This window comes from Oncorhynchus mykiss, chromosome 6 (genome assembly GCF_057628025.1).
Source record: "Oncorhynchus mykiss isolate SJ-2025 chromosome 6, ASM5762802v1, whole genome shotgun sequence".
NCBI classification, from domain to species: Eukaryota; Metazoa; Chordata; class Actinopteri; order Salmoniformes; family Salmonidae; genus Oncorhynchus; species Oncorhynchus mykiss.
In genome coordinates, this window is record NC_143027.1 from 83,845,454 (window position 1) to 83,872,659 (window position 27,206).

At 47.0% G+C, this 27,206-nt stretch overlaps 1 protein-coding gene across 8 annotated transcripts in view; it reads right to left on the reverse strand.

Annotated features, from left to right (window-relative positions):
- Positions 1-2,305: 2,305 nt before the first annotated feature.
- The window catches only part of LOC110526723 (aryl-hydrocarbon receptor nuclear translocator 2), a 123,191-nt gene continuing 98,290 nt past the window's right edge, over positions 2,306-27,206 (reverse strand). For all 8 annotated transcript variants that reach the window (XM_090239159.1, XM_090239156.1, XM_090239154.1 and 5 more), the window contains 6 exons: positions 25,851-25,974; positions 24,576-24,678; positions 24,150-24,288; positions 14,462-14,612; positions 6,347-6,492; positions 2,306-3,814 (listed from right to left, as the gene is read on the reverse strand). In XM_090239159.1, the coding sequence (XP_090095285.1) occupies positions 3,716-3,814; positions 6,347-6,492; positions 14,462-14,612; positions 24,150-24,288; positions 24,576-24,678; positions 25,851-25,974 (762 nt within the window). In that variant the 3' untranslated portion in view covers positions 2,306-3,715. The remainder of the gene's footprint in view (positions 3,815-6,346; positions 6,493-14,461; positions 14,613-24,149; positions 24,289-24,575; positions 24,679-25,850; positions 25,975-27,206) is intronic.

Below are 27,206 nucleotides of genomic sequence, written 5' to 3' on the forward strand. Positions count from 1 at the left end.
AAACTGAAAGATTAAACTTTGTAATCATTTATTCATTACAAAAAAAAACATCTAAAATAATAAAAAATAATCCCTCTTCAAGTCCCCCAACAGCATTTCAAAAGGATTCAGATCTGGGCTTTGACTCGGCCATTCCATAACCCTCCATTTCTTCTTGTTGAGCCATTCTGTTGTAGCTTTGCTTGTGTGTTTTGGATCATTGTCCTGTTGCAAGATCCTTGTTCGGTTCAGCTTCAGCTTCTTGACATATGGCCTCACATTCTCCTCGAGAATTCTCAGGTAAGATTTGGAATTTATAGTTGACTAAATGATGACAAGTTGGCCAGGCCCTCAGGCAGCAAAGCAGCCATAAACCATAATTCTACCGCCTCCATGCTTTACGGTTGGTATGAGGTTCTTCTGTTCAAAGGTAGTGTTTTGTTTTTGCCAAAAATGGCGTCTGGAATTGCGGCCAAACCACTCCACCTTTGACTCATCTGTCCAGAGCACATTGTTCCAGGAGTTTTGGTCTTTACCCAGGTGTTGTCTGGCAAACGTCACTCTGGTCTTGATATTCGTTTTTGAGAGCGGACTTCTTCCTTCCTGACCTCCCATGTAGGGCAAGTTTGTGCAGTCTCTTTCTGACAGTTGACTCATGCACTTTGACATTGATTGTGTCAAGAGAGGTCTGTAGATCCCTTGATGTTACCCTGGGGTTCTTAAGAGACTTCTATGAGCATCTTTCGATCAGCTCTTGGGCTGAATTTGGTGGGACGACCTGTCCTAGGTAGACTGGTGGTCTGGAATTTTCCCCATTTGTAGATGATCTGTCGGACAGTGGAACGATGTACTTCGAATTGCTTGGAAATGGATTTGTAATTCCTCCCAGACCCATGGTCATCAGTTATCATTCTTCTGAGGGCCTCTGAGGTCTTTTGATCTTGGCTGATGTGTTATCATACACCCATATGGTTAATACCAAACCAAGTTTCTAATCTTTATGGAAGGTGGTACACTTCCAAGGTACTCTCTAATGATTTCCTAATCATTTGCACCTGTATTGGTGCACCAGATCCATATTTGAGCCATGATAAAGGTAGGGGTGTACACATTTTTTCTGCATAAGGAAACTGAATTTTTGGTCATTTTAATTGTTTTTTATTTTTAACAAATTATTATTTACAATGATGGCCTAGGAACAGTGGGTTAACTGCCTTGTTCAGGGGCAGAACGACATATCTTTACCTTGTCAACTCGGGGATTTGATCTAGCAACCTTATGGTTACTAGCCCAACACTCTAACCACTAGGCTACCTGCCGTTAATTGCATAACATTTCAAAGTACATTTTTTTGTGTTTTTTGTTCCATTGGGTTACATTTATCAATGAATGTGGTTGGAATTTAGCTCAAATGTTCATGTGCCCAAAAATAAAAAGACCACTTTCCAAAGGGTGTACTTTATCACGACTGTATAAGTCTGGGTGTATAACCAGACTAGTAGTACAGCTCGGCTCAGGTCACCTAGTAGGCCTAACAGTAGTGTGACAAGGTCAAGAGAGTGGCTGTATCTAACACTTTTAAAAAGCTTTTCTTACCGTGTCACTTCCTTTTTCAAGTTCAGCAGTTTTTTTAATTTGTACCATTTTACCATATCTAGTCATCTCAGTGTGTTCGTGAAGGAAAGAGAAAGGAAGAGGTAGCCATTTTACTATTGAAACAGCCATTTTGATGTTCTTTCTGCAGACTCATGTCCCGGTAAGTCCACCAGAACCACCTAAAGGAAAACAGACACACACCCATCTTGTCTTGTGTGAAGTGATAGTGTGGAAAGAGTGGGACATGCCTGCGAAATTACCACACACAAGTAAGTACTCAAGCACACACACCTTCAGACTGTGAACTATGGGAGAGAGCCCAACTCAGCACCTCCCTCACGTCCACCCTGATTCCTCCCAGAAAGGAAGGGCACTCTGTTGCTACTGGCACTAGGACAGGGCTCGGGAGGACTCCAATGAATGAGTGATAAACACACACATCTTCTCATGACTATATGTTATGACAAGAAACAGAAACCTCCAGTAGAGACAGACCTAACATATCCCTTGGTAAATCTAATCTTTAGACTAGATTGGAGATCGTCTCCATTACAAAAACACCGGACAAGGATGTGTCTCGAACAATGGCACACTATTACTTGTCTGGAACCATTAGAAATAAAACCTGGTTTCCTCCATGTTCTCCAATGTTCTTCTTGCACTTTATGGTTTTGTGCTTATTATTTCTACACTATATTCCACGACACAAAAATCTGCCCGGAAACACTTCTTTGATTAGAAGCCACGTAACCAATAAACATTTATTTTCACAAGCACAAAAATGTGTTAAACAAAAATAATGAGTAACATTTACACACTTTTATACAGTTTCCTTAAACTCAATGTACAATTAAGACTAAACTAAGTACCGATAGTTAAATATGTACTCACATTGCACACATTGATGACACCTACATAAACCTACACAAAAAACTACGGATACTGTGTAAAAGTAACGAGTCAACATAAAAATCACATTATTTACAAAAACATACATTTTTAGATTTTTTTTTTAGCAAAAGGATTCCAGTTGTAGAATCTGTCCCATCAGTCATTAACCAGAGACACGGTACACAATCTATCATTCTGTCCCATCAGTCATTAACCAGAGACACGGTACACAATCTATCATGTAAAAGTTCCCTCGCTATAAAGTAGAATTCAGTCTCTGTTAATAATCAGGAAAGAGAATAATATAATAAAGTTATAAAGTAGAGCAGCGAGAGCCACAAGGATACACTAAACTAGTATATATACTGTACTGCGTTGCTTTGGCGGTATGGCGGTTTTTCCCTTTTTAGCAAGCTGGTGAGTTTTAGCGGTTAGCTTCGATGAAGTGCACTTAAGCATTGTAGCTTAGCGACTTTTGCCGGTGAGTGGAATCTTTATTTTTTCTACACAGAATCCTTCTAGACTTCCGTAGGTTTTATCTAGGTGTTATGAACATCACTACATATAGGTATAATTTACAGCATAAAGCTTAATGTAATACTGAGGGAGGAGCAGCAGTGGCATCCTGTATGATAATATGTATCGATGGTACCAACATTGATCAGCGTGGTGAGTGTCTCTTGGCCTGGAGCAGTTTGGCAGAGTGGAGTGCAAAGTGGATATTGGCAGCTTAAAAGGTGCAATCTGTCATTTTTGTTTCCCCCCCAAAAGTCCTGCCTGCCTCTGCAATGGTTTGCAAACGAAAGGGGGGGGTGTCTGCACTGGTGAATTTTCTAGGCTTTGTATTTTTTTACTGCTTCTTGACATATTTTGTAGTACTTCCAGATGCCACTAGGGGAAATGAAAGTTACAGATTGCACCTTTAAATTCACAAGCCTTTGTTAAAAGAACAGGCATCATTTAAGTGAATGAAGAAGACATTATTACAAAGGAAAAGGTCAGCACACCACTAGCAATGTACCAGTCTTCTATAGAACCAACTCTCTTCTCGTAAAGGAAACAGGTATGTGTCAGAGTGTGTTTATGAGAGGGTGCATCTGGACATTCACTGTGTGATAAAGTGTGTGTGTGTGTGTGAGGTTGGGGAGCCATGAAGGAACCAGCACATTGTGTTCTATTCCTTTTCCTCTATCAGAGGGTTCTAGTGGAAGAACAGAGCAGTGTTCCATTGATAGAACGTTAAAGGGTTCTACTCGGAGAAGGGAGGGAACATGCCCAGATCAGCAAAGTCTTCAATGTTGTAGTTGGCTGTTCCTTGTGTTGGGTCTCCTGCCATCGGCAACATGTCCTACAGAGAGACAGACGGGGAGGGAGAGAGGAAAGGTCAGGATCAGGGACACAGACTTTCATGTGGAGCCATATCACACAGCACTGTGTACACTGGGCTCAGGCCAGGGAAGGAGAGGAAATAAGCCATTGAAGCCCAGTGTGTCCAAGGTGACCTCTCTTCCTGCCTCTCATACACATGGATTACTGTAGGATATTGGAGCTTGGGATTGGTGTGCATGATACCTGGAAGAGTTAGTGTCTCTCTGTGTTACCTGGAACACTGCTGCCTGGGAGGGGTTAGGGTGCGTCTCTGTTACCTGGAACACCTCTGTCTGGGAGGGATTAGGGTGTGTGTTACCTGGAACACCTCTGTCTGGGAGGGATTAGGGTGTGTGTTACCTGGAACACCTCTGTCTGGGAAGGGTTAGGGTGCGTCTCTGTTACCTGGAACACCTCTGTCTGGGAGGGATTAGGGTGTGTGTTACCTGGAACACCTCTGTCTGGGAGGGGTTAGGGTGCGTCTCTGTTACCTGGAACACCTCTGTCTGGGAGGGATTAGGGTGTGTGTTACCTGGAACACCGCTGTCTGGGAAGGGTTAGGGTGTGTCTCTGTTACCTGGAACACCTCTGTCTGGGAGGGATTAGGGTGTGTGTTACCTGGAATACCTCTGTCTGGGAGGGATAGGGTGTGTCTTACCTGGAACACCGCTGTCTGGGAAGGGTTAGGGTGTGTGTTACCTGGAACACCTCTGTCTGGGAGGGATAGGGTGTGTCTTACCTGGAACACCGCTGTCTGGGAAGGGTTAGGGTGTGTGTTACCTGGAACACCTCTGTCTGGGAGGGATAGGGTGTGTCTTACCTGGAACACCGCTGTCTGGGAAGGGTTAGGGTGTGTCTCTGTTACCTGGAACACCTCTGTCTGGGAGGGATTAGGGTGTGTGTTACCTGGAACACCTCTGTCTGGGAGGGGTTAGGGTGCGTCTCTGTTACCTGGAACACCTCTGTCTGGGAGGGATTAGGGTGTGTGTTACCTGGAACACCGCTGTCTGGGAAGGGTTAGGGTGTGTCTCTGTTACCTGGAACACCTCTGTCTGGGAGGGATTAGGGTGTGTGTTACCTGGAACACCTCTGTCTGGGAGGGATAGGGTGTGTCTTACCTGGAACACCGCTGTCTGGGAGGGGTTAGGGTGTGTCTCTGTTACCTGGAACACCTCTGTCTGGGAGGGGTTAGGGTGTGTGTTACCTGGAACACCTCTGTCTGGGAGGGGTTAGGGTGTGTGTTACCTGGAACACCTCTGTCTGGGAGGGGTTAGGGCGTGTGTTACCTGGAACACCTCTGTCTGGGAGGGATTAGGGTGTGTGTTACCTGGAACACCTCTGTCTGGGAGGGATAGGGTGTGTTTTACCTGGAACACCTCTGTCTGGGAGGGGTTAGGGCGTGTGTTACCTGGAACACCTCTGTCTGGGAGGGTTAGGGTGTGTGTTACCTGGAACACCTCTGTCTGGGAGGGGTTAGGGTGTGTCTCTGTATAACCTGGAACACCTCTGTCTGGGAAGGGTTAGGGTGTGTGTTACCTGGAACACCTCTGTCTGGGAGGGTTAGGGTGTGTGTTACCTGGAACACCTCTGTCTGGGAGGGGTTAGGGTGTGTCTCTGTATAACCTGGAACACCTCTGTCTGGGAAGGGTTAGGGTGTGTGTTACCTGTAACACCTCTGTCTGGGAGGGGTTAGGGCGTGTCTCTGTATTACCTGGAACACCTCTGTCTGGGAGGGGTTGGGGTGTGTGTTACCTGGAACACCTCTGTCTGGGAGGGATTAGGGTGTGTGTTACCTGGAACACCGCTGTCTGGGAAGGGTTAGGGTGTGTCTCTGTTACCTGGAACACCTCTGTCTGGGAGGGATTAGGGTGTGTGTTACCTGGAACACCTCTGTCTGGGAGGGATAGGGTGTGTCTTACCTGGAACACCGCTGTCTGGGAGGGGTTAGGGTGTGTCTCTGTTACCTGGAACACCTCTGTCTGGGAGGGGTTAGGGTGTGTGTTACCTGGAACACCTCTGTCTGGGAGGGGTTAGGGTGTGTGTTACCTGGAACACCTCTGTCTGGGAGGGGTTAGGGCGTGTGTTACCTGGAACACCTCTGTCTGGGAGGGATTAGGGTGTGTGTTACCTGGAACACCTCTGTCTGGGAGGGATAGGGTGTGTTTTACCTGGAACACCTCTGTCTGGGAGGGGATAGGGCGTGTGTTACCTGGAACACCTCTGTCTGGGAGGGTTAGGGTGTGTGTTACCTGGAACACCTCTGTCTGGGAGGGGTTAGGGTGTGTCTCTGTATAACCTGGAACACCTCTGTCTGGGAAGGGTTAGGGTGTGTGTTACCTGGAACACCTCTGTCTGGGAGGGTTAGGGTGTGTGTTACCTGGAACACCTCTGTCTGGGAGGGGTTAGGGTGTGTCTCTGTATAACCTGGAACACCTCTGTCTGGGAAGGGTTAGGGTGTGTGTTACCTGTAACACCTCTGTCTGGGAGGGGTTAGGGCGTGTCTCTGTATTACCTGGAACACCTCTGTCTGGGAGGGGTTGGGGTGAGAGTGTGGCTCTCCTCCCTGTTGGCCATGGTGCTGGTTCTGCCATTGGGACCAGACCTCACTGGGCCGACCCTGGAACTGACCCCCACTCTGACTGCCCTCTCCTGACACATCTAGAGAGAGAGAGAGGGAGGAGGAGGGGGGGGGAGGGAGGGAAGAGAGGTAGGAGGAGAAAGAAGAGAGGGAAGAGGAGGGGGGGAGGGAGGGGAGAGAGGTAGGAGGAGAAAGAAGAGAGGTAGGAGGAGGGGGAGGGAGGGAGGAGGGGAGGAGGAGAAAGAAGAGAGGTAGGAGGAGGGGGGAGGGAGGGAGGAGGGGAGGAGGAGAGAGGTAGGAGGAGGGGGGGAGAGGGAGGAGGAGAAAGAAGAGAGGTAGGAGGAGGTAGAAGGGGGAGGAGGGAAGAGGGGGGAGGAGGGAAGAGGGGAGGAGGAGAAAGAAGAGAGGGAGGAGGAGGAGGGAAGAGGGGGGAGGAGGGGAGGAGGAGAAAGAAGAGAGGGAGGAGGAGGTGCAAGGGGGAGGAGGGGGGAGGAGGGAAGAGGGGGGATGAGGGAGAGGGAGGAGGAGAAAGAAGAGAGGTAGGAGGAGAGGGAGGGGGGAGGAGAGAAGGGGAGGAGGGAGAGGGAAGAGGGAGAGGGGGGAGAAGGAGGAGGAGAGAGGGGGAGGAGGGAGAGGGAGGAGGGGAGGAGAGAGGGGGAGGAGGGAGAGGGAGGAGGGGAGAAGGAGAAAGAAGAGAGGCAGGAGGAGGGGAGAGGGAGGAGGGAGAGGGAGGAGAGAGGGGGAGGAGGAGAAAGTAGAGAGGTAGGAGGAAGGAGAGGGAGGAGGAGGGAGAGGGAGGAGGAGGAGGAGGGAGAGGGAGGAGGAGGGGGAGAGACACAGTGAGCAGTCAGCAACACATTGCGTAAGTGTGAGGTGACCCTTCACCACCTTTGGTGTTCAGATAGAATACAGTCATCAATGTTCTCTGTTCCCTACATGCCCAACACTAATACATGTCTACATGCCAAATGGCCCCCTGTCCCCTATATAGTGCTATATATAGACAGCCCTGATCAAAAGTAGTCCACTATGTAGGGAATAATACATATCTCCCTCAGGGGAGAGGTTAGAGATGCTGTTAGGAATGTTTCTGGAGAGCTGGATGCCAGCACCAACATGCAGGTCTGCATTCATGTATATAGATAGACATGTACTTTACACACACACACACACACACACACACACACACACACACACACACACACACACACACACACACACACACACACACACACACACCTCCCTATCCCATAAATAAAACGGCTACATACCACGACAGGGGAAAGTGATGCAGTAGCTAGTAAGGCTGTAAAACCAATGTTTTATCTTGCTGACGTCATAAACAGCTTTGAAGTCTTGACCTGACTAGTTAATAAATCCTTATCTGAGAGGATCAGAGGGGAGAGCCACCGCTGTTGGCTTCCTAGAGAGACATGTCATTTATCAAATACAAATCAGTGTTTGGGGTGTGTTTGTGTTCCTGTACCACGAATGTAACGAGGAAGACATCCTACTCATAAATGTATTGATCTGCTGAGTGTACCCAAGGTGTCTGATATTTCACCTAGGTGTTCCTAACCAACAATACTGTGACTGTAGAAACACCATGATGTCAAGCCACTGCACAGAGACACAGACCATGAAGTGATATAACACCAGTCTAACCACTGCACAGAGACACAGACCATGAAGTGATATAACACCAGTCTAACCACTGCACAGAGACACAGACCATGAAGTGATATAACACCAGTCTAACCACTGCACAGAGACACAGACCATGAAGAGATATAACACCAGTCTAACCACTGCACAGAGACACAGACCATGAAGTGATATAACACCAGTCTAACCACTGCACAGAGACACAGACCATTAAGTGATGTCTAACCACTGCACAGAGACACAGACCATGAAGTGATATAACACCAGTCTAACCACTGCACAGAGACACAGACCATGAAGTGATATAACACCAGTCTAACCACTGCACAGAGACACAGACCATGAAGTGATATAACACCAGTCTAACCACTGCACAGAGACACAGCCCATGAAGTGATATAACACCAGTCTAACCACTGCACAGAGACACAGACCATGAAGTGATATAACACCAGTCTAACCACTGCACAGAGACACAGACCATGAAGTGATATAACACCAGTCTAACCACTGCACAGAGACACAGACCATGAAGTGATATAACACCAGTCAAACCACTGCACAGAGACACAGACCATGAAGTGATATAACACCAGTCTAACCATTTTTCCAACAATTGTTTACAGACAGATTATTTCACTTATAATTCACTGTATCACAATTCCAGTGGGTCAGAAGTTTACATACACTAAGTTGACTGTGCCTTTAAAAAGCTTGGAAAATTCCAGAAAATGATGTCATGGCTTTAGAAGCTTCTGATAGGCTAATTGACATAATTTCAGTCAATAGGGGGTTTACCTGTGGATGTATTTCAAGGCCTACCTTCAAACTCAGTGCCTCTTTGCTTGTAGGCCTGGGTAATAAACTGAGTTATGTGGTATGATGTATTGGGGGCATGTAAATTACACGTTCCTCCAAGATGGAATATTAAAGACAGGGTGATATCTAAGTTACATGTTCCTCCAAGATGGAATATTAAAGACAGGGAGATATCTAAGTTACATGTTCCTCCAAGATGGAATATTAAAGACAGGGAGATATCTAAGTTACATGTTCCTCCAAGATGGAATATTAAAGACAGGGAGATATCTAAGTTACGTGGACGTATGCGCACACACACGCGCACAGATTGCTACTCGCACGTGCTCACCCACACACACATCTATGGATGCATGCACACACACAGAGCATTGAGGAGTGGCCTGGCTGTGTCCCACTGTGATGACCTCACACACAAAGCATTGAGGAGCGGCTGTGTCCCACTGTGATGACCTCACACACAGAGCATTGAGGAGCGACTGTGTCCCACTGTGATGACCTTACACACAGAGCATCGAGGAGCGACTGTGTCCCACTGTGATGACCTTACACACAGAGCATTGAGGAGCGGCTGTGTCCCACTGTGATGACCTTACACACAGAGCATCGAGGAGCGGCTGTGTCCCACTGTGATGCCCTCACACACAGAGCATTGAGGAGCGGCCTGGCTGTCCCACTGTGATGACCTCACACACAAAGCATTGAGGAGCGGCTGTGTCCCACTGTGATGACCTCACACACAGAGCATTGAGGAGCGACTGTGTCCCACTGTGATGACCTTACACACAGAGCATCGAGGAGCGACTGTGTCCCACTGTGATGACCTCACACACAGAGCATTGAGGAGCGACTGTGTCCCACTGTGATGACCTCACACACAGAGCATTGGGGAGCGATTGTGTCCCACTGTGATGACCTCACACACTCTCACAAGTGAGAAACACAGCAGCAGTCGTTCCACTTCATTTCCTCTCTCCTCTCTACAGACAGACACCTACTGAGCCAGACAGACACACAGGGAGACAAATACTGTCTGGTGCACTAACACACTGCATGACACCCTGTAGGGGGATGATTTCAGAGCTATGAGTTCTCTCTCTGTGTGTGTGTGTGTGTGTGTGTGTGTATGTGTGTGTGTGTGTATGAGTGGGGGGTCTCTCCACATTAAACAGAAGTGGATTGATAAGCTCTACAATATATCCCCTAGCATAACTCATATCCTGCTGCTGAGAGAGATGACCATAAACACACTCCTCAGCACACGGAACCTTGACAGTTTATCGCCGTAAATAATGAGGGAGGGAGGAACGATTAGTCAGACGAGCGGAGGGATGATTGTTTGTTTATAGAATGGAAACAAATCGGTAAATGATTGACAAAGTAAACAAACACAACAATAAAGGGAAATGACAAAACACACAACGACAGAGGAAATGAGAAGTGCTGGGAAACAGATCGGCTGTAATTCACTTCTATTTCTTAATATCTCTCCTCACCTCTGTCTCTGCACCAAGACTAGCCCGGAGGAGAGAGAGAGAGACAGAAGGACAAAGGGAGAGTATGTGTGTTAGAAGGATAGAGGACTAGTCCATTAGTGTAATGATTGTCCATTAAAAGCTCATCAGATGGTCATGGATAGACCAGACACCCATTCCCCCCAGCTGAGAGAGATTAAGAAAAAGACAGGAGAGAGAAAGAGGGAGGAGAGAGAAAGAGGGAGGAGAGAGAAAGAGAGAGGACAAAGAAATAGGGAGAGAGAGACAGAGAGGATAGAGAGACAGAGAGGACAGAGGAGAGAGAGACACAGATCTATGATGCCCTGAGATGTGCCACTACTACTAATACATTCTAATACACTATTTAAATGCACAAGCTAGATGTTCTGCCCCAACAGTAAAGTATAGCCTGGACAGATTCTGGACGACTGAGGGGGAGAGATTTATGAAAGTGCTGCCGTCTGTTCTACTCCATTTTTAATGTCTCATATGTAACGACAGCAACATCTGTCATCAAAAACACAGCTTTCCCCCTGTAGCTGCTGAATATCTGCTGTGGATTCCATTCCTCCTGGTTGGACTGCAAGGCAACCCCAGCACATAGTACGTTTAGCTTTGACCTTTAACCTCTACCCTAGTCCAACGGAGATAGTCAGTGCACAGCCCACATGGAGAGGTTTAGGTATGTTACCAGGTTTCCTTTGTGGAGATGGTACATTGCTAAAACATGACCTCACTTTACATAACATATCCCAAAAGACAAGGACGTACACTGTACTGTCAACACTTCACTTCTAAAATCACCCTAAAGGATATGTTCACAATGTTTTCACATTCCTGTGTGTGTGTGTGTGTGTGTGTGTCTGTGCACAAATATGTTTGGGTAACCTCATTTGGCGTGCCTGGGATCCTCTCACCCGATCTGAAGTCATGGGGTGAAAGGGGTAATGGCTGTGTGTGTGTGTGTGTTAAACGTGCTGTGTGTATGTGTTAAACGTGCTGTGTGTGTGTGTGTTAAACGTGCTGTGTGTGTGTGTGTTAAACGTGCTGTGTGTGTGTGTTTTAAACGTGCTGTGTGTGTGTTAAACGTACTGTGTGTGTGTGTGTGTGTGTGTGTTAAACGTGCTGTGTGTGTGTTAAACGTACTGTGTGTGTGTGTGTGTGTGTTAAACGTGGAGTGTGTGTGTGTTAAACGTGCTGTGTGTGTGTGTTAAACGTGGAGTGTGTGTGTGTTAAACGTACTGTGTGTGTGTGTGTGTGTGTTAAACGTGGAGTGTGTGTGTGTTAAACGTACTGTGTGTGTGTGTGTGTGTGTTAAACGTGGAGTGTGTGTGTGTTAAACGTACTGTGTGTGTGTGTGTGTGTGTTAAACGTGGAGTGTGTGTGTGTTAAACGTGCTGTGTGTGTGTGTGTTAAACGTGCTGTGTGTGTGTGTGTGTGTTAAACGTGCTGTGTGTGTGTGTGTGGATGTTAAATATACGTAAAGTAGATTCAGCCAGTGAAGTGTTAAGAGGAGAGAAACATGCCACATTAATGAAGACCCACTGCTGTCCCACAGGGATGTTAGAATGTCAGACAGAATGTTAAGAGGTAAGTTGGTATGTCACTATAGCAGAGCGTAGACAGTCTGATGATACGGACCGACACCTGACAAGTAGAAAAAACATACACACACACACACACACACACACACACACACACACACACACACACACACACACACACACACACACACACACACACACACACACACGTTCAGCCAAGCAGACACAGGCTATGAGGACAAGAACAGACATTTCCAATTCCTACTATTTTCAGGCTTTTTCAAGAGAACACTGTGAAAGCCTCAACATGAACCCAAGCGGCCAATCATGAAAGAAACAGACTGTCCCAGGCGTTGAATTCAACTCCTCAGAGAAGTGCTTGGCAGGAACAAAGACTGCACCAAAACCTGTAGGTTAGGACCCGGGTTTGTAGGTTAGGACCCAGGTTTGTAGGTTAGGACCCAGGTTTGTAGGTTAGGACCCAGGTTTGTAGGTTAGGGCCCAGGTTTGTAGGTTAGGGCCCAGGTTTGTAGGTTAGGACCCAGGTTTGTAGGTTAGGACCCGGGTTTGTAGGTTAGGACCCAGGTTTGTAGGTTAGGACCCAGGTTTGTAGGTTAGGACCCGGGTTTGTAGGTTAGGACCCAGGTTTGTAGGTTAGGACCCAGGTTTGTAGGTTAGGACCCAGGTTTGTAGGTTAGGACCCAGGTTTGTAGGTTAGGGCCCAGGTTTGTAGGTTAGCGCCCAGGTTTGTAGGTTAGGACCCAGGTTTGTAGGTTAGGACCCAGGTTTGTAGGTTAGGGCCCAGGTTTGTAGGTTAGGACCCAGGTTTGTAGGTTAGGGCCCATGTTTGTAGGTTAGGACCCAGGTTTGTAGGTTAGGACCCAGGTTTGTAGGTTAGGACCCAGGTTTGTAGGTTAGGACCCAGGTTTGTAGGTTAGGGCACAGGTTTGTAGGTTAGGGCCCAGGTTTGTAGGTTAGGGCCCAGGTTTGTAGGTTAGGACCCAGGTTTGTAGGTTAGGACCCAGGTTTGTAGGTTAGGACCCAGGTTTGGTTAAGTAACTTTCCCCAAATTCCCAAGGTTTCCAGAAATCCTGATTGGAAGGTTCCCAGAATCAAGAGGGAATGAGCAGGAAATCCAGGAATCGTACAACCAGGATTTCTGGAAAACTTGGGAATGTACGGAATATTTTGCAAACCTAGCAGGGTATAAACAGTACGTATGTACAGTATATAAACAGTATATATATATATAAACAGTATTTAAAAAGTTTGGGGTCACTTAGAAATATATTTGTTTTTGAAAGAAAAGCAATTTTTTTTGTCCATTAAAATAACATCAAATTGATCAGTAATACAGTGTAGACATTGTTAATGCTGTAAATGACTATTGTAGCTGGAAACGGCTGATTTTCAATGGAATATCTACATAGGCGTACAGAGACCCATTATCAGCAACCATCACTCCTGTGTTCCAATGGCACGTTGTGTTAGCTAATCCAAGTTTATCATTTTAAAAGTCTAATTGATCATTAGAAAACCCTTTTGCAATTATGTTAGCACAGCTGAAAACTGTTGTTCTGATTAAAGAAGCAATAAAACTGGCCTTCTTTAGACAAGTTGAGTATCTGGAGCATCAGCATTAGTGGGTTCAATTACAGGCTCAAAATGGCCAGAAACAAAGAAATTTCTTCTGAAACTCATCAGCCTATTATTGTTCTGTGGAATTATGGCTATTCCATGTGAGAAATTGCAAAAGAACTGAAGATCTCGTACAACACTGTGTACTACTCCCTTCACAGAAGAGTGCAAACTGTCCCACAGAGGAGTGGGAGGCCCCGGTGCACAACTGAGCAAGAGGACAAGTACATTAGTGTGTCTTGCTGAGAAACAGACGCCTCACAAGTTCTCAACTGGCAGCTTCATTAAATAGTACCCACAAAACACTAGTCTCAACGTCAACAGTGAAGAGGCGACTCTGGGATGCTGCCCTTCTAGGCAGAGTTCCTCTGTCCAGTCTCAACGTCAACAGTGAAGAGGCGACTCTGGGATGCTGCCCTTCTAGGCAGAGTTCCTCTGTCCAGTGTCAACGTCAACAGTGAAGAGGCGACTCTGGGATGCTGCCCTTCTAGGCAGAGTTCCTCTGTCCAGTCTCAACGTCAACAGTGAAGAGGCGACTCTGGGATGCTGCCCTTCTAGGCAGAGTTCCTCTGTCCAGTGTCAACGTCAACAGTGAAGAGGCGACTCTGGGATGCTGCCCTTCTAGGCAGAGTTCCTCTGTCTAGTGTCTGTGTTCTTTTGCTCATCTTAATCTTTTATTTTTATTGGCCAGTCTGAGATATGGCTTTTTCTTTGCAACTCTGCCTAAAAGGCCAGCATCCCAGTATGAAAGGCCAGCATCCCAGAGTATGTACACACACACACCCTTTGATGTTATCACTGAGCAAACATGATTGGATAAATCCTGGAAGAGAATGAGACAAACATCTTTTTGATGGAATGCTTTGCTGTGATTGGCTGGTGCTTACCGAACGCCGTGCTCCGGTTGGCCAGTCCAGAGTAGGCATTGCCGCTGGGCGATGAGGTGGCAGGGGAGGACAGGGGGCTATAGGAAGATGGGTCTCCTTGGTAACTGTGGCCGGAGCCTATCCCAAACGGACTGGACTGGGCCTTAGTGGACTGGATGAAGAGAGAGAGAAGGAAAAAGAGTTGAGTGTGTGTGTTGTACTAGACTAGCAGAGAGACGTGTGTGTTGTACTAGACTAGCAGAGAGACTTGTGTTGTACTAGACTAGCAGAGAGACTTGTGTTTTACTAGACTAGCAGAGAGACGTGTGTGTTGTACTAGACTAGCAGAGAGACGTGTGTGTTGTACTAGACTAGCAGAGAGATGTGTGTGTTTTACTAGACTAGCAGAGAGACTTGTGTTGTACTAGACTAGCAGAGAGATGTGTGTGTTTTACTAGACTAGCAGAGAGACGTGTGTGTTGTACTAGACTAGCAGAGAGACGTGTGTGTTTTACTAGACTAGCAGAGAGATGTGTGTGTTTTACTAGACTAGCAGAGAGACGTGTGTGTTTTACTAGACTAGCAGAGAGACGTGTGTGTTGTACTAGACTAGCAGAGAGACGTGTGTGTTTTACTAGACTAGCAGAGAGACGTGTGTGTTGTACTAGACTAGCAGAGAGACGTGTGTGTTTTACTAGACTAGCAGAGAGATGTGTGTGTTTTACTAGACTAGCAGAGAGACGTGTGTGTTTTACTAGACTAGCAGAGAGACGTGTGTGTTTTACTAGACTAGCAGAGAGATGTGTGTGTTGTACTAGACTAGCAGAGAGATGTGTGTGTTGTACTAGACTAGCAGAGAGACGTGTGTGTTTTACTAGACTAGCAGAGAGATGTGTGTGTTTTACTAGACTAGCAGAGAGATGTGTGTGTTGTACTAGACTAGCAGAGAGACGTGTGTGTTGTACTAGACTAGCAGAGAGACGTGTGTGTTTTACTAGACTAGCAGAGAGATGTGTGTGTTGTACTAGACTAGCAGAGAGACGTGTGTGTTGTACTAGACTAGCAGAGAGATGTGTGTGTTTTACTAGACTAGCAGAGAGACGTGTGTGTTTTACTAGACTAGCAGAGACGTGTGTGTTTTACTAGACTAGCAGAGAGATGTGTGTGTTGTACTAGACTAGCAGAGAGACGTGTGTGTTGTACTAGACTAGCAGAGAGACGTGTGTGTTTTACTAGACTAGCAGAGAGACGTGTGTGTTGTACTAGACTAGCAGAGAGACGTGTGTGTTGTACTAGACTAGCAGAGAGACGTGTGTGTTGTACTAGACTAGCAGAGAGACGTGTGTGTTGTACTAGACTAGCAGAGAGACGTGTGTGTTGTACTAGACTAGCAGAGAGACGTGTGTGTTGTACTAGACTAGCAGAGAGATGTGTGTGTTTTACTAGACTAGCAGAGAGATGTGTGTGTTGTACTAGACTAGCAGAGAGACGTGTGTGTTGTACTAGACTAGCAGAGAGACGTGTGTGTTTTACTAGACTAGCAGAGAGATGTGTGTGTTGTACTAGACTAGCAGAGAGACGTGTGTGTTGTACTAGACTAGCAGAGAGACGTGTGTGTTTTACTAGACTAGCAGAGAGATGTGTGTGTTGTACTAGACTAGCAGAGAGACGTGTGTGTTTTACTAGACTAGCAGAGAGACGTGTGTGTTGTACTAGACTAGCAGAGAGACGTGTGTGTTGTACTAGAATAGCAGAGAGACGTGTGTGTTGTACTAGACTAGCAGAGAGACGTGTGTGTTTTACTAGACTAGCAGAGAGACGTGTGTGTTGTACTAGACTAGCAGAGAGACGTGTGTGTTGTACTAGAATAGCAGAGAGACGTGTGTGTTTTACTAGACTAGCAGAGAGACTTGTGTTTTACTAGACTAGCAGAGAGATGTGTGTGTTGTACTAGACTAGCAGAGAGACGTGTGTGTTTTACTAGACTAGCAGAGAGACGTGTGTGTTGTACTAGACTAGCAGAGAGACTTGTGTTGTACTAGACTAGCAGAGAGACGTGTGTGTTGTACTAGACTAGCAGAGAGATGTGTGTGTTGTACTAGACTAGCAGAGAGACGTGTGTGTTGTACTAGACTAGCAGAGAGATGTGTGTGTTGTACTAGACTAGCAGAGAGACGTGTGTGTTTTACTAGACTAGCAGAGAGACGTGTGTGTTTTACTAGACTAGCAGAGAGACGTGTGTGTTGTACTAGACTAGCAGAGAGACGTGTGTGTTGTACTAGACTAGCAGAGAGACGTGTGTGTTGTACTAGACTAGCAGAGAGACGTGTGTGTTGTACTAGACTAGCAGAGAGACGTGTGTGTTGTACTAGACTAGCAGAGAGACGTGTGTGTTTTACTAGACTAGCAGAGAGACGTGTGTGTTGTACTAGACTAGCAGAGAGACGTGTGTGTTGTACTAGAATAGCAGAGAGATGTGTGTGTTGTACTAGACTAGCAGAGAGACGTGTGTGTTGTACTAGAATAGCAGAGAGATGTGTGTGTTTTACTAGACTAGCAGAGAGACGTGTGTGTTTTACTAGACTAGCAGAGAGACGTGTGTGTTTTACTAGACTAGCAGAGAGACGTGTGTGTTGTACTAGACTAGCAGAGAGATGTGTGTGTTTTACTAGACTAGCAGAGAGATGTGTGTGTTTTACTAGACTAGCAGAGAGACGTGTGTGTTTTACTAGACTAGCAGAGAGACGTGTGTGTTGTACTAGACTAGCAGAGAGACTTGTGTTGTACTAGACTAGCAGAGAGACGTGTGTGTTGTACTAGACTAGCAGAGAGACGTGTGTGTTTTACTAGACTAGCAGAGAGACGTGTGTGTTGTACTAGACTAGCAGAGAGACTTGTGTTGTACTAGACTAGCAGAGAGATGTGTGTGTTTTACTAGACTAGCAGAGAGATGTGTGTGTTGTACTAGAATAGCAGAGAGATGTGTGTGTTTTACTAGACTAGCAGAGAGACGTGTGTGTTGTACTAGACTAGCAGAGAGACGTGTGTGTTGTACTAGACTAGCAGAGAGACGTGTGTGTTGTACTAGACTAGCAGAGAGACGTGTGTGTTGTACTAGACTAGCAGAGAGACGTGTGTGTTGTACTAGACTAGCAGAGAGACGTGTGTGTTTTACTAGACTAGCAGAGAGACGTGTGTGTTGTACTAGACTAGCAGAGAGACGTGTGTGTTGTACTAGACTAGCAGAGAGACGTGTGTGTTTTACTAGACTAGCAGAGAGATGTGTGTGTTTTACTAGACTAGCAGAGAGACGTGTGTGTTTTACTAGACTAGCAGAGAGACGTGTGTGTTTTACTAGACTAGCAGAGAGATGTGTGTGTTGTACTAGACTAGCAGAGAGACGTGTGTGTTGTACTAGACTAGCAGAGAGACGTGTGTGTTGTACTAGACTAGCAGAGAGACGTGTGTGTTGTACTAGACTAGCAGAGAGACGTGTGTGTTGTACTAGACTAGCAGAGAGACGTGTGTGTGTGTGTTACTGGTGTAGGTTGAGAAGACAAATGAGCCTGCTAAACACCATATGCTCAACACACTCCCCTTAGCACGCATGTCGTGTGGTCCGATATGCAGATCAGAGAAAACACCCCCCCACACACACACACACACACACACACACACACACACACACCATTACCAGGCTCTGCTGATGAGATTCACTGAAGCGAGGAGAAAGAGAGAATCTGCATAGCGACCACTGAAACGCATTTCATTAGAAATTCTAATGATGCTATTGGCTAGCAGTAGAGGATTCCTGTTGTCAACCAAAGCAGAGGTGCCTACATTCTGTAGTAGCTATGGGAGTCTGTGTGTGATCAGTGTGTCGTCTGCCTGACTAGAAAACACCTAGAACACCTAGGCATTAGATCTGGAATGGAACCAAGTCTGGAGTGATTCTATAGATATTTATACAGTTTCAGATTTCTGGATTCTGTCTGACTCTACTCACAACACAAATCATCTCTGCTACATGTTCAGGTCTGTGTGTTTTACCTGGCCTGAGAAGGTAGGGTCTGTTGTTAGTCCTGTGTGTGTTTTACCTGGCCTGAGAAGGTAGGGTCTGTTGTTAGTCCTGTGTGTGAGAGACCTGGCCTGAGAAGGTAGGGTCTGTTGTTAGTCCTGTGTGTGAGAGACCTGGCCTGAGAAGGTAGGGTCTGTTGTTAGTCCTGTGTGTGTTTTACCTGGCCTGAGAAGGTAGGGTCTGTTGTTAGTCCTGTGTGTGTTTTACCTGGCCTGAGAAGGTAGGGTCTGTTGTTAGTCCTGTGTGTGTTTTACCTGGCCTGAGAAGGTAGGGTCTGTTGTTAGTCCTGTGTGTGTTTTACCTGGCCTGAGAAGGTAGGGTCTGTTGTTAGTCCTGTGTGTGTTTTACCTGGCCTGAGAAGGTAGGGTCTGTTGTTAGTCCTGTGTGTGAGAGACCTGGCCTGAGAAGGTAGGGTCTGTTGTTAGTCCTGTGTGTGAGAGACCTGGCCTGAGAAGGTAGGGTCTGTTGTTAGTCCTGTGTGTGTTTTACCTGGCCTGAGAAGGTAGGGTCTGTTGTTAGTCCTGTGTGTAAGAGACCTGGCCTGAGAAGGTAGGGTCTGTTGTTAGTCCTGTGTGTGAGAGACCTGGCCTGAGAAGGTAGGGTCTGTTGTTAGTCCTGTGTGTGAGAGACCTGGCCTGAGAAGATAGGGTCTGTTGTTAGTCCTGTGTGTGTTTTACCTGGCCTGAGAAGGTAGGGTCTGTTGTTAGTCCTGTGTGTGAGAGACCTGGCCTGAGAAGGTAGGGTCTGTTGTTAGTCCTGTGTGTGAGAGACCTGGCCTGAGAAGGTAGGGTCTGTTGTTAGTCCTGTGTGTGAGAGACCTGGCCTGAGAAGGTAGGGTCTGTTGTTAGTCCTGTGTGTAAGAGACCTGGCCTGAGAAGGTAGGGTCTGTTGTTAGTCCTGTGTGTGAGAGACCTGGCCTGAGAAGGTAGGGTCTGTTGTTAGTCCTGTGTGTGAGAGACCTGGCCTGAGAAGGTAGGGTCTGTTGTTAGTCCTGTGTGTGAGAGACCTGGCCTGAGAAGGTAGGGTCTGTTGTTAGTCCTGTGTGTGTTTTACCTGGCCTGAGAAGATAGGGTCTGTTGTTAGTCCTGTGTGTGTTTTACCTGGCCTGAGAAGGTAGGGTCTGTTGTTAGTCCTGTGTGTGAGAGACCTGGCCTGAGAAGGTAGGGTCTGTTGTTAGTCCTGTGTGTGTTTTACCTGGCCTGAGAAGGTAGGGTCTGTTGTTAGTCCTGTGTGTGTTTTACCTGGCCTGAGAAGGTAGGGTCTGTTGTTAGTCCTGTGTGTGAGAGACCTGGCCTGAGAAGGTAGGGTCTGTTGTTAGTCCTGTGTGTGTTTTACCTGGCCTGAGAAGGTAGGGTCTGTTGTTAGTCTTGTGTGTGAGAGACCTGGCCTGAGAAGGTAGGGTCTGTTGTTAGTCCTGTGTGTGAGAGACCTGGCCTGAGAAGGTAGGGTCTGTTGTTAGTCCTGTGTGTGTTTTACCTGGCCTGAGAAGGTAGGGTCTGTTGTTAGTCCTGTGCGTGAGAGACCTGGCCTGAGAAGGTATGGTCTGTTGTTAGTCCTGTGTGTGAGAGACCTGGCCTGAGAAGGTAGGGTCTGTTGTTAGTCCTGTGTGTGAGAGACCTGGCCTGAGAAGGTAGGGTCTGTTGTTAGTCCTGTGTGTGAGAGACCTGGCCTGAGAAGGTAGGGTCTGTTGTTAGTCCTGTGTGTGTTTTACCTGGCCTGAGAAGGTAGGGTCTGTTGTTAGTCCTGTGTGTAAGAGACCTGGCCTGAGAAGGTAGGGTCTGTTGTTAGTCCTGTGTGTGAGAGACCTGGCCTGAGAAGGTAGGGTCTGTTGTTAGTCCTGTGTGTGAGAGACCTGGCCTGAGAAGATAGGGTCTGTTGTTAGTCCTGTGTGTGTTTTACCTGGCCTGAGAAGGTAGGGTCTGTTGTTAGTCCTGTGTGTGAGAGACCTGGCCTGAGAAGGTAGGGTCTGTTGTTAGTCCTGTGTGTGAGAGACCTGGCCTGAGAAGGTAGGGTCTGTTGTTAGTCCTGTGTGTAAGAGACCTGGCCTGAGAAGGTAGGGTCTGTTGTTAGTCCTGTGTGTGAGAGACCTGGCCTGAGAAGGTAGGGTCTGTTGTTAGTCCTGTGTGTGAGAGACCTGGCCTGAGAAGGTAGGGTCTGTTGTTAGTCCTGTGTGTGAGAGACCTGGCCTGAGAAGGTAGGGTCTGTTGTTAGTCCTGTGTGTAAGAGACCTGGCCTGAGAAGGTAGGGTCTGTTGTTAGTCCTGTGTGTGAGAGACCTGGCCTGAGAAGGTAGGGTCTGTTGTTAGTCCTGTGTGTGTTTTACCTGGCCTGAGAAGATAGGGTCTGTTGTTAGTCCTGTGTGTGTTTTACCTGGCCTGAGAAGGTAGGGTCTGTTGTTAGTCCTGTGTGTGAGAGACCTGGCCTGAGAAGGTAGGGTCTGTTGTTAGTCCTGTGTGTGTTTTACCTGGCCTGAGAAGGTAGGGTCTGTTGTTAGTCCTGTGTGTGTTTTACCTGGCCTGAGAAGGTAGGGTCTGTTGTTAGTCCTGTGTGTGAGAGACCTGGCCTGAGAAGGTAGGGTCTGTTGTTAGTCCTGTGTGTGTTTTACCTGGCCTGAGAAGGTAGGGTCTGTTGTTAGTCTTGTGTGTGAGAGACCTGGCCTGAGAAGGTAGGGTCTGTTGTTAGTCCTGTGTGTGAGAGACCTGGCCTGAGAAGGTAGGGTCTGTTGTTAGTCCTGTGTGTGTTTTACCTGGCCTGAGAAGGTAGGGTCTGTTGTTAGTCCTGTGCGTGAGAGACCTGGCCTGAGAAGGTATGGTCTGTTGTTAGTCCTGTGTGTGTTTTACCTGGCCTGAGAAGGTAGAGTCTGTTGTTAGTCCTGTGTGTGTTTTACCTGGCCTGAGAAGGTATGGTCTGTTGTTAGTCCTGTGTGTGAGAGACCTGGCCTGAGAAGGTAGGGTCTGTTGTTAGTCCTGTGTGTGAGAGACCTGGTCTGAGAAGGTAGGGTCTCTTGTTAGTCCTGTGTGTGAGAGACCTGGCCTGAGAAGGTAGGGTCTCTTGTTAGTCCTGTGTGTGAGAGACCTGGCCTGAGAAGATAGGGTCTGTTGTTAGTCCTGTGTGTGACAGACCTGGCCTGAGAAGGTAGGGTCTGTTGTTAGTCCTGTGTGTAAGAGACCTGGCCTGAGAAGGTAGGGTCTGTTGTTAGTCCTGTGTGTGAGAGACCTGGCCTGAGAAGGTAGGGTCTCTTGTTAGTCCTGTGTGTGAGAGACCTGGCCTGAGAAGGTAGGGTCTCTTGTTAGTTCTGTGTGTGTTTTACCTGGCCTGAGAAGGTAGGGTCTGTTGTTAGTCCTGTGTGTGAGAGACCTGGCCTGAGAAGGTAGGGTCTCTTGTTAGTCCTGTGTGTGTTTTACCTGGCCTGAGAAGGTAGGGTCTGTTGTTAGTCCTGTGTGTAAGAGACCTGGCCTGAGAAGGTAGGGTCTGTTGTTAGTCCTGTGTGTGAGAGACCTGGCCTGAGAAGGTAGGGTCTGTTGTTAGTCCTGTGTGTGTTTTACCTGGCCTGAGAAGGTAGGGTCTGTTGTTAGTCCTGTGTGTGAGAGACCTGGCCTGAGAAGGTAGGGTCTGTTGTTAGTCCTGTGTGAGAGACCTGGCCTGAGAAGGTAGGGTCTGTTGTTAGTCCTGTGTGTGTTTTACCTGGCCTGAGAAGGTAGGGTCTGTTGTTAGTCCTGTGTGTGAGAGACCTGGCCTGAGAAGGTAGGGTCTGTTGTTAGTCCTGTGTGTGAGAGACCTGGCCTGAGAAGGTAGGGTCTGTTGTTAGTCCTGTGTGTGTTTTACCTGGCCTGAGAAGATAGGGTCTGTTGTTAGTCCTGTGTGTGTTTTACCTGGCCTGAGAAGGTAGGGTCTGTTGTTAGTCCTGTGTGTGAGAGACCTGGCCTGAGAAGGTAGGGTCTGTTGTTAGTCCTGTGTGTAAGAGACCTGGCCTGAGAAGGTAGGGTCTGTTGTTAGTCCTGTGTGTGTTTTACCTGGCCTGAGAAGGTAGGGTCTGTTGTTAGTCCTGTGTGTGAGAGACCTGGCCTGAGAAGGTAGGGTCTGTTGTTAGTCCTGTGTGTGAGAGACCTGGCCTGAGAAGGTAGGGTCTGTTGTTAGTCCTGTGTGTGAGAGACCTGGCCTGAGAAGGTAGGGTCTGTTGTTAGTCCTGTGTGTGAGAGACCTGGCCTGAGAAGGTAGGGTCTGTTGTTAGTCCTGTGTGTGTTTTACCTGGCCTGAGAAGATAGGGTCTGTTGTTAGTCCTGTGTGTGTTTTACCTGGCCTGAGAAGGTAGGGTCTGTTGTTAGTCCTGTGTGTGTTTTACCTGGCCTGAGAAGGTAGGGTCTGTTGTTAGTCTTGTGTGTGAGAGACCTGGCCTGAGAAGGTAGGGTCTGTTGTTAGTCTTGTGTGTGAGAGACCTGGCCTGAGAAGGTAGAGTCTGTTGTTAGTCCTGTGTGTGTTTTACCTGGCCTGAGAAGGTAGGGTCTGTTGTTAGTCCTGTGTGTAAGATACCTGGCCTGAGAAGGTAGGGTCTGTTGTTAGTCCTGTGTGTGTTTTACCTGGCCTGAGAAGGTAGGGTCTGTTGTTAGTCCTGTGTGTGAGAGACCTGGCCTGAGAAGGTAGGGTCTGTTGTTAGTCCTGTGTGTGAGAGACCTGGCCTGAGAAGGTAGGGTCTGTTGTTAGTCCTGTGTGTGTTTTACCTGGCCTTAGAAGGTATGGTCTGTTGTTAGTCCTGTGTGTAAGAGACCTGGCCTGAGAAGGTAGGGTCTGTTGTTAGTCCTGTGTGTGAGAGACCTGGCCTGAGAAGGTAGGGTCTGTTGTTAGTCCTGTGTGTAAGAGACCTGGCCTGAGAAGGTAGGGTCTGTTGTTAGTCCTGTGTGTGAGAGACCTGGTCTGAGAAGGTAGGGTCTGTTGTTAGTCCTGTGTGTGTTTTACCTGGCCTGAGAAGGTAGGGTCTGTTGTTAGTCCTGTGTGTGAGAGACCTGGCCTGAGAAGGTAGGGTCTGTTGTTAGTCCTGTGTGTGAGAGACCTGGCCTGAGAAGGTAGGGTCTGTTGTTAGTCCTGTGTGTGAGAGACCTGGCCTGAGAAGGTAGGGTCTCTTGTTAGTCCTGTGTGTGTTTTACCTGGCCTGAGAAGGTAGGGTCTGTTGTTAGTCCTGTGTGTGAGAGACCTGGCCTGAGAAGGTAGGGTCTGTTGTTAGTCCTGTGTGTGAGAGACCTGGCCTGAGAAGGTAGGGTCTGTTGTTAGTCCTGTGTGTGAGAGACCTGGCCTGAGAAGGTAGGGTCTGTTGTTAGTCCTGTGTGTGAGAGACCTGGCCTGAGAAGGTAGGGTCTGTTGTTAGTCCTGTGTGTGAGAGACCTGGCCTGAGAAGGTAGGGTCTGTTGTTAGTCCTGTGTGTGAGAGACCTGGCCTGAGAAGGTAGGGTCTGTTGTTAGTCCTGTGCGTGAGAGACCTGGCCTGAGAAGGTAGGGTCTGTTGTTAGTCCTGTGTGTGAGAGACCTGTCCTGAGAAGGTAGGGTCTGTTGTTAGTCTTGTGTGTGAGAGACCTGGCCTGAGAAGGTAGAGTCTGTTGTTAGTCCTGTGTGTGTGTGTGTGTGTGTGTGTGTGTGTGTACCTGGCCAGAGAACGGGGGTCTGTTGCCAGTCCAGGCCACCTGTCCTGGGTTGAGCTGTCTGGAGATCTGAGCTAGGTTCTGATTGGACGATCCCGACGGCTGGATATCGTTCACCCCCGGGACATGGATCACTGAGGAGCTGTGTAAAACACAGACAGACAGACAGCATTCCAAGTAAATGTGTGATATGAGAGCCTTTATATAGACCCCATGCAGACGGTCATATTTAGTTTATACTTTAACAACACATTTAACTGTTCACATCTGTCAACTCTAGTCTGCTCAGTTGTTTAACCATCACCTGAGGCCCTGTCTTCCCCCACGGCTTTCAACTTTAAAACACGCACGCTAATGTGCATGCATGCACATACACACAGACCCACACACAACCCACAGAGACCCACACAAACCCAAAGAGAGGTGTACCTGAAGCTCTTGGCAGAGTGTCCTGGCTGGAAGGGAGAGTTCTGGGAGTAGAGCTGCTGACCTCCCGCTGTAGACGAAGGAACCATCATCTTCTTCTCACCAGCTGGAACCACACAATACACGCACCGTTTACAGAGATATATAGAGGGAGAGACACAATACACACACCATTTATAGAGATATATAGAGGGAGAGACACAATACACACACCGTTTATAGAGAGAGATATATAGAGGGAGACACAATACACACACCGTTTATAGAGAGAGATATATAGAGGGAGAGACAATACACACACCGTTTATAGAGGGAGAGACACAATACACACACCGTTTATAGAGAGAGAGAGATATAGAGGGAGAGACACAATACACACACCGTTTATAGAGAGAGATATATAGAGGGAGAGACACAATACACACACCGTTTATAGAGAGAGATATATAGAGGGAGAGACAATACACACACCGTTTATAGAGAGAGATATATAGAGGGGAGAGACAATACACACACCGTTTATAGAGAGAGATATATAGAGGGAGAGACACAATACACACACCATTTATAGAGAGAGATATATAGAGGGAGAGACACAATACACACACCCTTTATAGAGAGAGATATATAGAGGGAGAAACAATACACACACCGTTTATAGAGAGAGATATATAGAGGGAGAGACACAATACACACACCGTTTATAGAGAGAGATACATAGTGGGAGAGACAGACATTCAGATAAATATATTTAGAAAGAGTGACATTTAGAAAGAGGTAGAGACATACAGAGAGAAAGAAAAGCAGAGAGACAGAGAGAGGGAGAGAGAGAGTGGGAGAGACAGAGAGAGAGGGAGAGAAACAGAGGGGGAGACAGAGAGAGAGGAGACAGACAGAGAGAGAGGGAGAGAGAGATAGGGAGAGAGAGATAGACAGACAGAGAGGAAAAAAGAGAGATGAAGGGAGACAGAGAGGGAGAGACAGACAGAGATAGGGAGGGAGAGAGACAAACAGAAACATTCAGAGAGAGGGAGAAAGAGCTAAAAAAACACCACAGTCAGAGAGAGGGAGGGAATGGAGAGGGAGAGAGAGCGAGAGAAAGTTCAGTTCTGATTGAGTTGTGTGGAGGTTGTTTTACATTTCTCCCCTGGATGAAAGACCACCATCACAACCAACCGTCTACCATGGGCCTTTCAACACACACTGGCTGACTAACACTTATCTAAACACACACACACACACGACGAGTAGAGGTGAGAAAATAACTAGATGTCGTACAGCCAGAGATGCCGGAGTACATGTCAGCAAAGCGTGGGTCTCTCTCCTGTGAGAACATGGTGTCCGTCTTGTCAGTGTTCTTGCCCGCCTCGTGAACCCCTCCTCCCACACTGGGAACGGGCACCTGGAGGGAGACAGGAGGGAAGGATCACTTCATTTAGTAATACTAACTTTATTTATACAAGGGTGTGAGTATATCCCCCTTGCAGATGTACAGTCAACAGCTAGAAAGAGAGGAGGGAAGGACCTCTTCACTTAATGAAACCCTAGAAACTGATGTACAGTCAACAGCTAGAAAGAGAGGAGGGAAGGACCTCTTCACTTAATGAAACCCTAGAAACTGATGTACAGTCAACAGCTAGAAAGAGAGGAGGGGAGGACCTCTTCACTTAATGAAACCCTAGAAACTGATGTACAGTCAACAGCTAGAAAGAGAGTGGGGAAGGACCTCTTCACTTAATGAAACCCTAGAAACTGATGTACAGTCAACAGCTAGCAAGAGAGGAGGGGAGGACCTCTTCACTTAATGAAACCCTAGAAACAGATGTACAGTCAACAGCTAGAAAGAGAGTGGGGAAGGACCTCTTCACTTAATGAAACCCTAGAAACTGATGTACAGTCAACAGCTAGAAAGAGAGGAGGGGAGGACCTCTTCACTTAATGAAACCCTAGAAACTGATGTACAGTCAACAGCTAGAAAGAGAGGAGGGAAGGACCTCTTCACTTAATGAAACACTAGAAAGTATTTATACAGCAGGATTTGGATCAATTCCATTTGAATTTAGTCAGTTGAGGAGCTAAACTGAAATTCTAATTTCAATGTTTTTTCCCCCTCAGACAATCATTGAGGAATAATTCCATTTCTGTTTACTTCCTGATTTGACTGAATTCAAATGGAATTGACCCCAAGCCTGTTATCCAGTTGAGCCTCTTAAATGTCCAATGCAGCCATTTTTCAATTAAAAATTGTCATAAAGAAACAAAAATAGCTTCTTAGCAAAGAGCAATTTCTGTGAGAGGAAAACGGAAAACTAGCTGTTATTGGCAGAGAGGTTTGGAACTCTTTCTTATTGGTCTATTAACTAATTGACCACCTGGTGATGTCACCAGGCAGACCAAAACTCCATCCCACCAAAAACAGGCTGTAATTTCAGGCGGTCTTTTCAAATAGCTCTTAACCTAAAAAAGGGCATTATCATAATGTTCACAATTTCACAGTATTATTCCAACATCATAGTATGTAAATATATATAAAACAGAGGAAAATCACATTTTTGACTGCACTGGGCCTTTAATGATATACAATCAACAGCTTCAGAAGCTGTCTAGCATGAAAAGCCAGGGGTATGGACAGGT